This window comes from Podarcis melisellensis (genome assembly GCF_964234715.1).
Source record: "Podarcis melisellensis genome assembly, chromosome: 9".
NCBI lineage: Eukaryota > Metazoa > Chordata > Lepidosauria > Squamata > Lacertidae > Podarcis > Podarcis melisellensis.
In genome coordinates, this window is record NC_138541.1 from 39,643,474 (window position 1) to 39,660,039 (window position 16,566).

Consider the following 16,566-nt stretch of genomic DNA (forward strand, 5'->3'; position numbering starts at 1 on the left):
ACAGCCTGACTCCCTCCTTTGGCTATCCTCACAGAACTCTAGCCCAATTGGTTGCCATTAATCTGATTTGAATTAATTTTATAATGAAATGATTTTAGAATGTTGTATCATTTTATTGTTGTTAGCCGCTCTGAGCCTGGCTTCGGCTGGGGAGGGCGGGATATAAACAAAATTTTATTATTTATTATTATTATTATTATTATAACTGTGGTCCGTGGACCAACAGTGGTCTGCGAGCTTCATACAGGTAGTCTGCAGCATCTATGCATTGAATAGCCATATTGATTGTCATTGTATTTTTATTGCTTCTATTGTTTCTTATATTGTATATTACAGTTTGAATACTAGGGAATTCAAGTTGCAATACAAAACATACAAGACATAAGAGATCCAACGAAATACAGTTAAAAAACATGCAGCGTCTAACTCAGAGGATTCCTTTTGCTGTAACAGGCAGGAAAAAGTATTAAGTAGTCCACCAAGGCTATCAGAATTTTCAAGTGATCGGAGGGGGAAGGTTTGGAAACATTGGTTTAGCTATTAAATGGAAAACAATTTTTGAAACTTTTGAAGTTAAAACATTTATTTAATATATTGCTGATTTTAAAAAAATCTTCAAAACACATCTAACATTTAAAACTTACACTTTGCATTTCTCAATGGAAACACCAGATAACAAGAGTGCTTGTAATTCCAGAAAGGGTTCAGGAACTCTGTTAAATGGGGCTTTATTATTTCTACCTGCAACACTGAAAACCTCACTAGACACAGGCGGGTGGCACCTGTATTTTCTGTATCCCCACTCCTCACACACATTGCTGTAAACATTTCCTCCCCTTTGTTAATGGCAGTGTCCTGGTATGCTCATCCTTCCCTTTCCCCTCTAGATGGGGCAAATAAAATACCGTATTTTTCACTCTATAGGATGCACCGGACCATAAGACTCACCTAGTTTTAGAGGGGGAGAACAAGGGGGGAAAATTATCTCCCTCTCTGCGCAGCGCCCCTTCAGCGAAGCAGCAGGAGAAGCGGAGCACCTTCCATTTCTCCTCCCGCTTCGCTGAAGGGGCGCTGCGCAGAGAGGGAAAGCTGTGCAGCGCCTCTCCAGTGAAGCAAAGCCAGGAGAGCAAGAGGGATCAGTGCGCACCGATCCCTCTTGCTCTCCTGGCTTCAGCAAAAGCAACACGAAGCCTCTGGGGCACAGTGGAGGCTTATAGAGCTTGCATTCGCTCCATAAGACGCACACACATTTCCCCTTAAATTTTGGAGGGGAAAAAGTGCATTTTATAGAGCAAAAAATATGGTACTCTGTCACCTCATTAGTGGAATGCGACAGTCAGGCAGGACAGGCGTAAGTATGCAGGGCAAGTGGAACTGTAGTCTTTCCCTCTCTGCTTCTCATCTTCCTGATTTCCCTCAGGAGCATGGATGTTTTAGTAATGGTTCGCTCATGTTGTTTTGCAGGACGAACTACAGGAAGACCACGATTACATTGGATCTAGTTCGGAGCTGCTTTATTTAAAATTGCAGCCTTTAGAAACTAAGAGAGTTGGTGTTGTCTTCACCCCTATTGATTACAAAAGGGTAAACTCCCTTATACTGGTCAGGTAGGTCTCTTCTCGAGATTCTGTGGGGCGAATGAGGCACTGTTTTAGAAAGCTTTGTTTCATATTTCCATCAGTGAGTGTAGGCCCCAGGGCTACATCCAAATTTGATCTTTGGTACTTTCCCCCTAAATCTTGGACTTACTGTATATGTGAATTATAGAAATATTTCGCATCCACAGGAATTGTATTTGGTCTTGGCAAAGCACAGCAGTGAATTTTCCCAAAAGATGCCCACATCTTGCAAGATGGTGGGAAGACTGCTTTTCTTTTTTCCTTTTAAATTTTTATTTATTTATTTATAAAGGCATCCTTGCTTTATTGCAGGAATAATTTGACTGTTCTGGATGTGGTTTATGTCGAAGGCATTGGAGCCAGAGAGCTGTTGAAAGTAGGGGGAAGGTTACCTGGGGCAGGAGGATCCCTTCGATTTAAGGTGCCAGAATCAACCCTTATGGACTGCAGGAGACGTGAGTGACAATCTGAGAAGGAAAGGACTAAGTGAGATTAGTTTAACCAAACAGATGTGCATGGTTTGGAGGATAAAGTGGCCAGTCTCATGGGCACAGCTATGTGTGAATAACATAAACATCTGTTTTCACATGCATAACCATGGTTGCTGCTGTGCATACTTAAGGTAGCATACATGTGCAATCCTCACATAGATGGTGTGCCCTGATTTAGGAAGAGTTGCATGTGAAGTATTACATGTCCCCATTCCAACTCCCTTTCATAATAAGGATGAAGACTTGAATATATTGTAGCATAGTTGTAGGAAAGTACAGTTTCTGCCACTTAGAAGTGCCCTCAAGATGGCTTTTAATGATTACCTTGAAGTAACTTGCATTTTGTTTTCTTTAGAACTGAAAGATGGCAAGCAAATTTTATCCATCACAAAGAACTTTAAGGTTGAAAACATTGGTCATCTTCCTATCACTATAACGTCTATGAAGATTAATGGGTACAGCTGCCAGGGTTATGGATTTGAAGTACTCAATTGCCAAGATTTTTTTCTGGCACAGAACTCTTCGCGGGAGATTAGCATTGTGTAAGCATTTGCCGCTTTCCATTGACAAACTGGCTTACTTTAGAATTGAGTTTAAACGGAACCACACTATTACACTTATATCCTACCTCAAAGGAGCTCAAGGTGTCATACAAAGTTCATATAAATAAATAAAAATTTCAAGAAGAGGCTATCCTTGTTTCTGACTGTTTGGAAGCACTCTATTGTGTCATTCTTTAAAGTGCTATCTTTGCCTTAAGGGTTGCAGAGCTTACAGTCTGTTGTGTGTGTTGAGCATTTTGTTTTCCAGTTAGGGTCATGCTGCACAACATTGTAACTTTGACAGGGCAATTTCAGAGCTGAAGGAAAAATTAACATCCTACTGTGGAACATGTTATGGGGCAGGACAGAGCAGCACGATTAAAGGCTGTAGTGGGAACATTTTTAATGGATTTAATATCAAGAAGTCTTATCTCCATTATAATGAACATTATTCAACATGAATCATAATTAATTTTTCTTAATTAACTCAAAGGGGAGAAGATCCATTTGTACCTTAAATTTTGTGGGTCCAGCCTTTACTTGAAGTCTTTCTTAATGGGATGCTCTTGCTGGTACTGGTGGGGTGGTTTTGCCAATCTGCCCTTTCCCCTTGTATCTCCCGAGCCTCCCAAAACAGAGGTTGAGAGTTCTTCGGGGACAGCATGTGAATTGGGCCTTCCTCCATTAAATGACTGTCTGCCCCAGTGTATTTACAAACAAAGCCAAACTAGCTAACTGACTTTTAGGTAAGGTATATGATTGGGTACTAGACAGCTGATGCGTTACTTCACTTTTCATCTTACTCAGTTGGAATCAATGATCTAGCAATATTCAGGATTTCTAACTTGGTCTCCATACAGTGCCATAAAGGTGGTGGTTGTAAGCCCTTATACAAGATGGAAATACTTTCATCAGATACTGTTATAACATCTTTTACTCAAGATTTTATTATGAGTTGCTTCACTGAACAAGATTTCTCTACAGAAAAGTTACACCTCTGGATGTTTGTGATACAAGTCACAGGGAGCCTAGCATGGACAAGAGGAAAGAATACAGAGCTAGGATGGGCAAACTCTGACCTGTGGACCAAACTTGACCCACTAAGCCTTTGCATTTGGCCTGTGAGGCCATTTCCCCCAAACCACACCACCTGTCCCACATCTGATGTCCCATGTGACATCAGTTGTGGGGCAGGTAGAGATGACATTGCAGAAAGCAGGATTGAATTTGCTGTACATCCCCTGATACATGGGGTGTTCGATCCTGCTTGGTTTGGATATACCAGCAAGTTCCTGCTAGAAACTTGCTGATGTGCCTGAACCACTTTGCAAGCACAACTGAATGGTGTGTGGTGAATTCAGTATTGCTCAAGCAGGCTCTTCCCCCGCACCCACACGGGTCAACCTTTGACAGGCATAATGTCATTTTCCCATCAGGTGGGTGGCCAAAAAAGTTCCCCACCCCGACTGAAGCCAAGTGCTTTGGGCCATAAATCTTGCTGAGAGGAAGGGTGATGATGCTGACCACAGTGGTTGATTGAAAGCATACAGAGGAAGATGCAGTGCAGTTATGTGTCCTGCTGAAGGCACCTCTTGCTCAAGGAGTTTCAGTAACATCTAGGACTTCTACAGATGTGAATAAAGGTTATTGTATGTCATGGGTATGTGCAGGATTCAGCCATGTGTATTAGGTGCTGTGTTAAAGGATTCTCCTCATTGTGATCAAAGGGGTTACAAGTGAATCACAAAGAGTGGTAGGAGGGAGCGGGATTTGATGTTGAACGAAAATACAGGACTTTCATGGGACCTGATTCTCAAAAGAGAGGACTGCAACAACAAATGCTAAATAACCTGTCAAAATGTCATTGGCTTTTTAATTTTTTGGTGTGCAGGTTTACTCCAGATTTTACTTCTTCATGGGTTATCCGTGAGCTGACTCTGGTGACTGCTGGTGGTGTCGAGTTCCACTTCACTCTCAATGTGACTCTTCCTCACCATCTTTTACCACTGTGTGCAGATGTGGTACCAGGACCCAGCTGGGAAGAGTCCTTCTGGAGGCTTACAGTGCTCTTTGTCAGGTAAAGCATTTATTTATACATCTTAACAAATTTATAGACTGCTTCATGGCATAAAGCCTGGAAATTTTCATTCTCAGACACCTAAACCTTAGATTTTAAAACAGCAGCAAGATGATATCAAGAAAAGGCAACTTGACCACCTCCTTACTGGCTTACTAGATCTGGTTTTTCCTTGAGCAGGAAGCATTTCCCCCCTAAATGCAGGCCCCTCTAATACAGAGATAGAGCACCTAGGTCTGTCTGAGAGGTTACTGGACTACAACTCCCAGCATTCCTTGCTGTTTGTTGTGGGTGGGGCTGATGGGAACAGCATCCCTACAGCATCTAGGGAACAAGTTGGATACCTTTTTATATGCCTTGAAAACATACCCAGGAAGTATGATGTAGCAGGCAGAATGTCATAGACAGGACAGGCTATTAAATGGAAGATAGGAGCTGCAGTGGCCAATTTCAGATGGGTTGGGATTAAGAAGTATTATACCTGAAGAAGGGATGCTCCAGGCAATACAATGCTATTGGGAAGAAGGAATCTCTCCCTTTAGCTGGAGTTATAACTTGCTCGGTAAACTATCTGAAGACTATCAGGTTCCATGCAGAGGGAAATATTTCCAGTCAGTCTCATTGATCCCACCTTTATGAATGCTGGCTGTAACAACTTCAACACTGAACACAATTAACCCATTCAATTTGATGTTAGTTCCAACCTCCTGAATGTAAATCTTGCTTTATTTCTACACACAAGTTTTGCTGAAAACATTTGCTTTTCCTGCCTGTCTTGCAGTTTGTCTCTTCTGGGTGTGATTCTGATAGCTTTCCAGCAAGCGCAGTACATCCTATCAGAATTCTTGAAGGCAAGACAAAGGCAGAATCCCAGTCCTTCTGCACTGCCAAACAACAGTTCTGTGGACATCATCAGCTCTGAAACGTACAAGTAATAAATATTAACTTTCTGTTGGGTGCCTTGATGTGAAAGTCTCTTTAAAGTGATGATGGTGTTGCTGTTTGATTCTGAGAATAGATTGGTGGTGGTTGGAAATGCTAGTTCCTCAAGAAAGGAACAGTTTCTTGACAATTGATGTTGCTGTTCAGATGCTGATAAAAAACGGCTCATTACACATCACAGAAGTTGTGTCCTCAGTGTGGGAAGGGAGAAATATGTAACCTGCCTTCAGTATATGATGGAGATGGTGAGGGGCAGGAAACATGGGACAGTCGTGCTTCTTGATACTAATCGGAAGCTAATTTTCTGTGCAATGGCTAAAATAATGAAATACACTTTTCGCAAAACAGGATAAAAATGGTATCAAGATGGCTTCCAGGAAAAAATAGTGCTCAGTATTTTGCCTTATTTTCCGGTCTCCCCCTGGTCTTGATAAAATGATTTATGAACAATATGATGTTTGTGCCATAAATAAATGTAATCACTTTATTTCTGATCTAGGAGCAGTTGCAAAACCTTTACGGATACTTACGGTTCTTCTGATAAAGGGAAAGGAAAAGGCTCCCTTTCTGTGGGCACAGCAACTAGCCGGAGTCAGAATGCTGCCAAAAGGAGTCCAGCAACATACAGTCATTCTCAGAAGAAGCACAAGTGCTCTGTATACTATGGTAAACCAAAATCAAGCACAGCAACCAGCACCACTATTCTAACAACTGATGACAAACAGAACCCAGTGGTCGAAAATCAAACTCCAGCAGCAAAGGAGGACATTTGCACTGTTAGTGAGACTTGGCTGAGCCTGAAATATGCCAGTAGCATAAATGTAAACATGCAAAAGAACTTGACGCACCCAGGGAACTTTCTAGATAAAGAAGAGAGTGCATTGAAAAATGCAACGCCTATAAAAAATACTTCTTCAGAGTGCAATTTGAAGGAGGGTCTTCGAACAAGTATGTTTCCTAAGGAAACGAACCTTAAGACTTCAGAAAATGTAGCTGAGCTCAAAGAACCTGAGCTGTGTCCTTTGAAGTCATCAAAGAAGCTGTCTGAAAGTCGCTTCCCAAGACATTCACCTCAGCAACAACCGGAATTTCAAGAAGTTTCCAGGAAAAACAATGGTAACATTTTTTAAAAAATACAGAAATAGATAGTTTTGAGTAGTCTGAACTGAATAAATACTGAACTAGAGGGGGCTATTTTTGAAATGACATTGAAAGGAAAAAATACAGTAATTTCTTATCAAACTTACAGACTTCACTACTTTTAAGCACATGTACTGTAGTCAGTTTAAATGCTTGTAGAAGTTTAAATTCTTTAGTTTTATTTAAATTCTAATTAAGACCCAGTGTTGCAAACTGAAGTACATTGCGGATTTTGCCAGTTGGGGAGAAATGGTGAAGAAAATAAAAACCACCAACATCCATAGCAAAGAAAAAGGGAAAATTCTTTTTGAGCAGTATGTGGATTACCAATATTACACAAAAGCAAACATACACAGCCCACCTGTAGCCCTCTTCAGTCATTCTTCTTACTCACACAATTGCCACTTTGTGAAGGAATAGGGTACTGCCAAGGTCCATTCCCTCCAGCACATCTGCAGAGGGCTGAAAACGAGGGAAATAACATACTGTTCTTTGTGCAGTTGTTATTTTGTGAGTAAGCACTTACCTGACAGAGGTGAATTTCACTTGAAAAATTCTTACAAGGTGAGGTAAATACTGTATCGTTTTTGTTTTTATTTTGAAGGGAATAGCCAGCAGGTGTCTCTCAGGAATGAAATAGAAAGCTGTGACTCTTTGAAAAAGCAGGTGAACACAAAGCCCTCAGCAGAGAAGGCGATAAATAAAGGGCCTAAAGATGAACTGCAGTGCTGTGGAAAACGGGAAGTTTCTTCTGCTGAGGTTTGAATTGTTACATGCTGCTTTAAACATTTTGGAACTGGGATTTTAAATGCAATTGCAGATAAACACCTAAAAATAAAAATTTCTGGGACATAAGCAGTGCTTTTTTTCTTTAAAAATGTTTAGGGATACTCTCATTTTCCTACTCATATTGAAATACTGCCCCTCAATGAGGCCAAACTTAAATTCACAAAATGTTCAGGGGTATGTGTACCCCTGCATACCCCCAGAAAAAAAAGCCCTAGACATAAGATCCCGTGAGTGTCATTGATAGTGGCCAGATTTCTATTGCTGGCAGTGAGAATAAGGAGCCAATTAATTATGTGAAGCTTGAAGGATTATTTCCAGGCATTTATTTACCCGAGGTTACTCTTTGGCTTTGTATATATCTGACTTACTGTTGCTACGCTGTTACACTTTTTCTTGTTTTTTTCTTGGCATACTGTATGTTTCTATTTCTGGTTGTTGACTGTAATGAACTGATGATGAAATCAGAATATGTTTATAGTGGGGAAGTATACCCAAGTATTTCCGTATGTAGAAATTGAAGGAAGTTTCTATGCAAGCTTGTTGTCTCATGGGTTAGGGTAATTCAGTGACCTTTGTGATCACTTTGCAAGTAAAAACGTGATGAAAGAATGGCATAGCCATTTTTACATAGCATAGGTTACATATTGGGTTGTTGTTACAGATAGGTAGCCGTGTTGGTCTGCCATAGTCAAAACAAAAAAAAATTCCTTCCAGTAGCACCTTAAAGGCCAACTAAGTTAGTTCTTGGTATGAGCTTTCGTGTGCATGCACACTTCTTCAGATAACTGGTATCTGAAGAAGTGTGCATGCACACGAAAGCTCATACCAAGAACTAACATAGTTGGTCTTTAAGGTGCTACTGGAAGGATTTTTTTTTTTGTTTTGATATTGGGTTGTGTCCAACAAAGACATCATAATAGCTTAAGGACTTCCACCTGGGCAATGGGACTGTCACTTCCTAAACACCTCATGCCATGTTCAACCCAGAAGAGATTGTGGGGGGCATGGAGAAAGGAAAGGCAGACAAAGTGCCATTGTATAGGCAGCTAATGGGACAACATAATTGGATATAATCTGGCATTTCTTCAGCCTCAAAAATAGTGGTGTAAACTTAGCCTGCCTTCATTCATATCGTACTATAAATAGAGAATTCCAAGACCTGTTTTAGAAATCTAGTGCATGCTAACTTTTGCTACAGTATATCCTGTGAGAGGACTTTATACCCATTGATGTGAACAGTATAGATTTGTAGTGCATATGTGTTCTTGAAGAAACAATCTTATGGTTGAAATTTACATTCCCTGTTTCCATTGCTTTGAAATAGTTGTAGCTCTGTAATCTAAGCTTGAAATAACTTTTCAGGCAAGTTTGTCCCTTAATAAAATAGCAATTCGCGTAATCAGAACAGATGAGGTTAAAAAAAAAAAGTGAAGAAAGGAAGAATTTATGGAGGGTAAGTTTAAAACTGAGCTAGTCATAAATCTGACAGGTGGTTCTGGTTTTAATCGAGGCAAAATTGTGTAGGCCATTGTTTCAGCCCTTTATGACTGTGGTATTTAGCTGAGGAAAGAATCAAGGAACGTGGAGGAGAATAAAATTGCATGCTAACACATTTCACAAGACTATAGTTTTTTTAACGTTAATATTGATGACAATTTTGCATGATAATTATTTTCTGATTAAAATGCTGTGCGACTGTAGTCTGCCAGATTTTGAAGCCATTGATACAAACTCATAATCTTAAGTAATATGTCTTAATAAGTCCTGGGTTTTTTTACCTTTCAGCAAGAAGATACTCACCGAAAAAATGGGTCTCCAGAGAAAAGAGAAGGGCATGTACCAAATACAAACTGGAACAGAAATAGGACAAACAGAAAGAATAAGAAGAAGCATGCTAATTTATCTGTGCGGTATGTGTAGCTGCTTCTTTATGTTCAGATTTTTAAATTTAGGAATGCAAGCAGTATTTCCACCACTTTTTCTTGTTGTTTTCTTGTTAATTTTTGTTGACAAAACAATTTTTTGGTTAATTTTTACTATTTCCTTGCTATTCTTAATTTTCATCCTACCCTTCTGCCAAAGAATCAAGAATGGCATTAGAGCCATTGAACAAGCCTCTAGGCCAGCCTTCCCTAACCTGGTGTTCCTCAGATGTTTCAGACTACAATGTTCATCATCCCTAACCATTGGCTACAACTGACTGAGGCTGATTGGAGTTGTCGTCAAAAACATCTGGATGGCACCAGGTTGCAAAAGGCTGCTCTAAACTGTATGTGAGAACCCGTGTCAGGACTGTTCTGTTTGAGTAGCATTCAAACAGATTGTTCACATAGTTAACTAATTAACAGATGTAACACATGTAAGATAACCACCCCCTTTTTTGTTGTTGTTGCTTGTAGGGTTCCTGAACAGACTGAGTTGAAGCATGTGTGTAGTGGTTTTGAAAGACCTGAACTTAGAACTAACGTTAATATAAGAAACTGGTGTGGTCAGAGCAGTGGAGAAACTTGTAAAGGAGAAGAGAGAGGTGGCTTACCCACACAGAGAGAAGCAGGTACGTAAGCAAAAGTGACTCAAAACCAAATGCTATCCATAACTAGTTTTAGTAGTTTGCTTTTGATTCCGCTCCTATTTTCCTGTTGCACTTTGTCTTTAAGATAGAGCAGTGCTACAGTGTGATGAATCTTCTTTCTGGTTCTTTATCCGCTTTTGTGAATGAACATTCTCAGCCAAGGAGAAAGAATTGGGGAGTTCAAGCCAGCGATAAATAGACTTGACAAAACCTTCAGTTCCTAATGGCGGGGGGGGGGGGGAGCTTATAGAGAAAGATGTCTGAATGCAAGTTCTAGCCTCGTTGAAGGTTTGGGTTCCTAAGGACATTTGGGTGAATGTGCTTAGAAGCCTCTTCACGATTGGGAATGTGGATAAGGCAGGAACATAGGAAGGTCTGAAGTTGAGCCACCACAAATGGGGAAAAGTGTTCCTCTTGACATTATGTCGTTTCAGTATGTATCTGTGAAGGCTTCTGAAGCTCAGGCATAGAAAACATTTATAAATGGGTCTCATCATATTCTATCCACTTACCCACTTGGAATATATGCTAAATCTGTTCAGTAGTTTACCTAGTTAACAAAATATAGAATGGCTAAGAATGTTCAGTGTCTGGTCAATTGCATATATTTGCCAGCTAGCTGGAATAAGTTCGCTAGTCATAAACTTCTGTTTTGTTATGAATTTTCCAAATTGCCCAGAAGGTTTCTATCAGTGGCCGAAGAAGAAGTGCCTGGAAAGGTTTTGCTCGGATTCAAGCTCAGACTGCGGAAGTTCTTCAGGAAGTGTTCGTGCCAGTCGAGGCAGCTGGGGGAGCTGGAGTAGCACTAGCAGTTCCGATGGCGACAAGAAGCCAATTATTCCTAGCAGGCACTTCCTTCCTTCTAGTAAGTGCTGTAAGAGTGTGTGCATTCTGCATTTCTTGAGGCATCAGAGTCTGAAAATTGCAAAAGAAGAAGAAGCTGCTGCTGCAATATCTCAATTATTACAGAATTATTTTCAGTAGAGTGTCTTTTAAAGCCTTAACTGGGCAACATTAAATTCATTTAGAAAAAAATATTTACATGCTGCCATATCACAGAAATATATCAAAGTGGTATATTTAATTCTCCATCTCCCTTAAAACCATTGTAGAATTATTGAATATTATTGAATATGGAATTAAGTGAATATAAATGTATAGATTATATATTCAAATACACACAGCCAAAGAGAGAAAAGCCACATCACCTTACAAATTGCTTCTACCATGGTTTATGCTGTAGAAACCTAAAATTGCATTCAGCATTGGGAGTTAGTATGGGGTTCGTAAGGCAAATAAAGCAGACCAGCATAAATCTACAGCTTTTTTGCAGCCCTGTTTATAACAACACAAATCTCTTCCTCCAATAATCTGCTTGGCACCAACATTTTCCTCATTTCAGCGCCAGGCAAATACTTTTTCTGGGCATTTGGGCCATGATGGGATATTTTTTACCATGCTTACATTTTTACTTACATTTATGTATTTTTACTTTTTTGTTGTTGTTATTTATCAGTTCAGGACTTTTTGTTGTGGAACTATACTAAAACTCTATACACCCACAAAAGAAAGAATAAAATGCTTGATAAATATTTTGTTCATAGCTTCTGACCTGTTACAAGTTTGTACTTGATTATCTATGCAGTCCTAGTATGTAGAAAATTGTATTGTATTATTTTACCAAAATGTCGTGTTCAGCTTTATTCTGTCATTTGCATAGGGGAAAGTATTTCATGCAGCGATTTTCCAGCTGAAACACCCATCTCTTTAAACCCATCTCACAACATCTGCAACACCAGGTAAATACTTTTAATAATCACATTCAAATGTGATTAGAAAATGAACTGGGGGGGGGGATACTACTAAAATAAGTTTGTAATGCTCAGTAGTGTTTTGGCATTATATCATATTTTATGCAAAACAGAAGTGCTCTAATGTATTTTATTTCTAATAGCTGGTAACTCTTCAATTGCTGCCTTTATGTTGCTAATTGTATTAAATGACTATCCCAGCACTACCATACAAATGATGTGTGCAACACACACAGACCTCTATACATATATTTATTTTTGTATGAACCTGTTCAGTGTGTGTCTTTCTGTGTGTAGATAAGTTGGGTTTGTTAATTGAAATGCATACAGATTTCCCACCCGCCCCATGCCTACAGGAAATCTGTTTGACATACATAGCTTCCTTGTATTAGGACAAGGATAGTTGATTTTTCTAAATATAAAATAATTTGTTCGCACTTGTCTTCAGCAGAGATGTGAATGGTGTCCCTCAGTATCCAGAAAACCTATGCCCCAACTTCCCTGACATAAGTGTAGATCCAGACAAAAATAAAGGTTAGTTAATCCAAGTGAAACTAGATAATGGGACTTCATTGGGTACAAACCCTTGTTTACTGGATGGTATGTAAATATTGCATTGTACACAATATAAATAAAATCAAAACTAAGGCACAAAGTGTTTTAAATACACAGAGGTGCACAAAAATGCTAAGTATTATTAGAATGTTCCAATTTGTTGTGTTCCTTGGACCTGGAAATGTGATTATTAAAAAGCATAGTTAGTTTGAACTAAGCCAGTTTAAGTAATTATGCTTTCAAGTTGGCTTGTTCTGAAACTTAACCATAGTTAATGTGAAAACCACACTTGTATCAGACTGTACAACATGACAAGCCAAACTTAACCAAAAGATTTTGATTCCTTCCTCCTGGCTATATGGGAGAGGGGCTCACTGTATTTCACTCTTGCTTGTGCAGGTTGTGCAAATGCAGCTGGAAAAGGCAGAATTGAATTGCTTGGTGGTGCTAATGCTTGACAGTTTGTTAATTTAGAGGTCATGATTTCAACCCTACTTGTCCTCCCAGGTCTTTATCCAGCGGGGGACCTGTGGCCGCCTCAACCTGTGTGCCTGCCAAATAGCGTGAACTACAACCTTGAGAACAACATCCCATGCATGATCCAGGAAAACCCTTCATTACACAATGGGCAAGTTTCTTTCCCTCACCCCTCCTGTTACACATTTTACTAAAACAATGGTATCATTTTGTAAACTGCTGATACATGGGTATTTTGTTTTTGTTCCTGAAATGCTAAGTTTTGCTTTGTCTTTTAGTAGCTTCATTGATTGGAATGCCTCCTGTGATGGTCAGTTTACCAGCGTGTACTGCCCAGTGGAAGTGAATGAATACAATGCTTTTCCAGAAGGTAAGTCTCCTACCAAACCATGAGAAGTTTAGAAACCGGCACTTGTCCTTTCCCATCAGGTGCTCAGGGTTCTGGTGAACAGCTCCCAGATATCAAAGGACAGCTTCCCTGTCTCATCTTAGCTCTTGCCATCTCCCCACTGCCCCATATGACTCCGAGCTCATTGCACTGACTTGTGTAACTATAGTGCTCAAGTCCACCTTGGACATCTGTTGGGAGATGATGTTTGTGGTCCAGTAAGGTAAAGGTAAAGGGATCCCTGACCATTAGGTCCAGTTGTGACCGACTCTGGGGTTGCGGCGCTCATCTCACTTTATTGGCTGAGGGAGCCAGCGTACAGCTTCCAGGTCATGTGGCCAGCATGACTAAGCCGCTTCTGGCGAACCAGTGCAGCGCATGGAAACACCGTTTACCTTCCCGCCAGAGCGGTACCTATTTATCTACTTGCACTTTGACGTGCTTTCGAACTGCAAGGTTGGAAGGAGCAGGGACCGAGCAACAGGAGCTCACCCTGTCGTGGGGATTTGAACCGCTGGCCTTCTGATCGGCAAGTCCTAGGCTCTGTGGTTTAACCCACAGCGCTACCTGTGTCCCTTTTGTGGTCCAGTAGGTCTATCTATATTCTTCCTCAGCACAGCCTGTATCTTCCTTTTCCCACCCTACCTCCCAGTGATCTACAAACACAAACACACACACACACACACACACACACACACACAGCAGGCTAATAGGATCCAACTGCTGCAATAATTAAGAAAAATGTAGAACCACCCTACAGTATTAAGTTAATTGTTAGTTGACAAATCTGCCCTTTCTCCCAAACTATAGAAAATATGAACTATCATAATGGCTTCCCATGCACTGCGGAAGTTCAGAGTACAGCCTTCATTGATCACAGCTGCCAATCTACTTGGAGCACCCCACCTAATATCCCTCCAACTTGGGAGCCAAGCAATTATGTCAATTCAACAGTGAGTATAACGGGTGTTATATTACTATGATATAGTAACATAGTAGCCATCTAGTTATAGGTGACTGTCCCTTACACCCTCTTGTTGATTATTTCAACTTGCTAGGCACATATGTATGGGATTCTTTTAAATAAAAAAGCGAGGTGGGATGAAATGGCAGAGGAAACAGAAGTATAGTCAGGAAATTGCCAGCATGAATTTTTTTGTTTTGTTTTGGAATATGCTTTTGTTCCTGTTGTAGGCCAATCAGCTTAATGCTATTTTTTCCAGAGTATATGCTGGATCTGAATACTGAAGGAGGGCCAAAAAAGCAATACTGAATTGTTGCTCATTTATTTCCGGAGTGGCACAGAGCATTCTGTGCTTCAGATTTTTTTGTTTAGGTAGTGCTCTCATTTAGAAGTTTTTTAAAACTCTGATAAAGCGAATGGTGCTGGTGAGACGATTCAGAGCAGATCTTGAAAGTTCTCCAGTTTTGACAGGAGCAGGATACCTGTACTCAGACTTGTTCCTGGCTCTGCTGCTTCCCTTGCATTGCTTATGATAACTTGGCTCCGTCAGTAATCACCTTAAGAGGGTGTGTTTTTCCACTGACTGAAGGAGTGAAAGGATGGGTGAGAAAACAGGCAATATCACACTGTTGTCTTGCTTTCTAAGACCCACCATTCCTTACTGTTGTTTGTCCACACAAACGACACACTTTAAGCCATTTAAGTAAGTGCCATGCAGGAAACAATTTTAAGTGCATGTTGTTAAATATTTGCTCTTAAGCAAATTAAATCAGTTTTGCAGGGGTGTTGAATCTCTTTATCTCCCGAGCTGCTTTTCCAAACATTATCGGTTGAGTTCTTTGTTTCTAAATGTGTATGTTTTATGGCACACCCAGTTCATGAAAACTTTTCTCTTCAACGAAGCTTTTGGATTATTAACATTCTATGGCCTTTTAAATGTGTCTTTAGGAAAGGGCTTAATGGTTTGCTTTGCTTTTGCTTTAATGCATTTTGTGAGCCACCCTGTGATTTTGGGTGAAGGGCAGTATACAAATTTAATATAGTGGCAATGATGACGATGTTTTGTGTTGCCTGTTTTTTCTCTCTTCCAGTCCTACCTCTCAAGCACCAGGAGTTTGTCACCCATGTCTGGACTCTTTGGTTCCATTTGGGCCCCTCAGAGTGACATCTATGAAAGCTGTTGCCCAGTCAGTGCCACCACTCAGCATTCAGCCCAGGTGGAAAACCAGGCAGTTCTTTGCAAGCAGGAATGCTACCCGAGATTTAACCCATTCCGTGCCTATATGAACTTGGACATATGGACATCAGCAGCCAACCGGAATGCAAATTTCCCTCTTTCTAGGGAGTCGGGTTACTGTGGAAACATGTGAAAAGGAATTTTATTTTTAAAATGTGAAATAAAAGATGCTTTCAGTTTTGATTACTAGAATAAGCTGGTTGTTGAACTAGACTTCAATGTTGGTGGATATTTTGGCACTTTTGTATGGAAAATAAAACTTTTTTTTACTGAGGTTTCTGGATTTTCCGCTTTCTTTTTATTGTTGTTTATTATACTTACTAATTGCACTTTTTGTAAAGTAACTCAGAGCAACTTACGACAATAACAGCATATTAATTAAAGCAATCATAAAACAAAACAGATAAATCTATGAAAATAATATTTTAAGAAATGGAACAACAACAGCTCCCCCCCCCAAAGAAACCAACCACTGATAACTCTCAAATAATAAAGCCAAGCTAAATAAAAGAGCAACCTGGCAGCCTAGAATCATAGAAATTGGAGTTGGAAGGGGACACCAAGGGTCATCTAGTTCTCCTCTTTCCCCAAGGAGCAGGACTAGGATCTAATAGAATTAAGTTACAAGAAGGCAAATTTGAGTTAAATCTTAAGATATGCTTGACAGAACAGTTTGACAATGGAAAAATGTGGGTTCTCCCTGCTAGAAGACTTCAGGCTGAGTACGAACAGTTGCCTGTTGGCAGATGATCCAGATTTTCCTGCATTAAGATGGACTACATGACCCTACAAAGTCCCCAAAGAGCTCCATAATTCCATGATGAGAAGATTGCCCCAGTATATGTTGTTTTCTTTTTCCTTAAATTCACTCTCCATTTGCCTGTTGTTGGTTTAAAAGTTGTGCTAAGTGAATGTTTAATCAGCGCAAGGATTTCTGCTTGGGCAACAGTCATCCTCTCATT

The 16,566-nt window shown here is 40.1% G+C and overlaps 1 protein-coding gene across 5 annotated transcripts in view; it reads left to right on the forward strand.

Moving 5' to 3' along the window:
• Positions 1–15,878, forward strand: part of TMEM131L (transmembrane 131 like) — a 68,259-nt gene extending 52,381 nt beyond the window's left edge. For 2 of the 5 annotated variants that reach the window (XM_081925893.1, XM_081925897.1), the window contains 16 exons: positions 1,465–1,607; positions 1,932–2,074; positions 2,466–2,652; positions 4,544–4,729; positions 5,511–5,660; positions 6,171–6,787; positions 7,416–7,570; positions 9,386–9,510; positions 10,000–10,154; positions 10,852–11,037; positions 11,893–11,971; positions 12,432–12,517; positions 13,046–13,166; positions 13,294–13,385; positions 14,214–14,356; positions 15,459–15,878. In XM_081925893.1, the coding sequence (XP_081782019.1) occupies positions 1,465–1,607; positions 1,932–2,074; positions 2,466–2,652; positions 4,544–4,729; positions 5,511–5,660; positions 6,171–6,787; positions 7,416–7,570; positions 9,386–9,510; positions 10,000–10,154; positions 10,852–11,037; positions 11,893–11,971; positions 12,432–12,517; positions 13,046–13,166; positions 13,294–13,385; positions 14,214–14,356; positions 15,459–15,737 (2,847 nt within the window). In that variant the 3' untranslated portion in view covers positions 15,738–15,878. The remainder of the gene's footprint in view (positions 1–1,464; positions 1,608–1,931; positions 2,075–2,465; positions 2,653–4,543; positions 4,730–5,510; positions 5,661–6,170; positions 6,788–7,415; positions 7,571–9,385; positions 9,511–9,999; positions 10,155–10,851; positions 11,038–11,892; positions 11,972–12,431; positions 12,518–13,045; positions 13,167–13,293; positions 13,386–14,213; positions 14,357–15,458) is intronic. The other 3 variants (XM_081925894.1, XM_081925895.1, XM_081925896.1) reach the window with 3 other exon arrangements.
• The last annotated feature ends 688 nt before the right edge of the window (positions 15,879–16,566 follow it).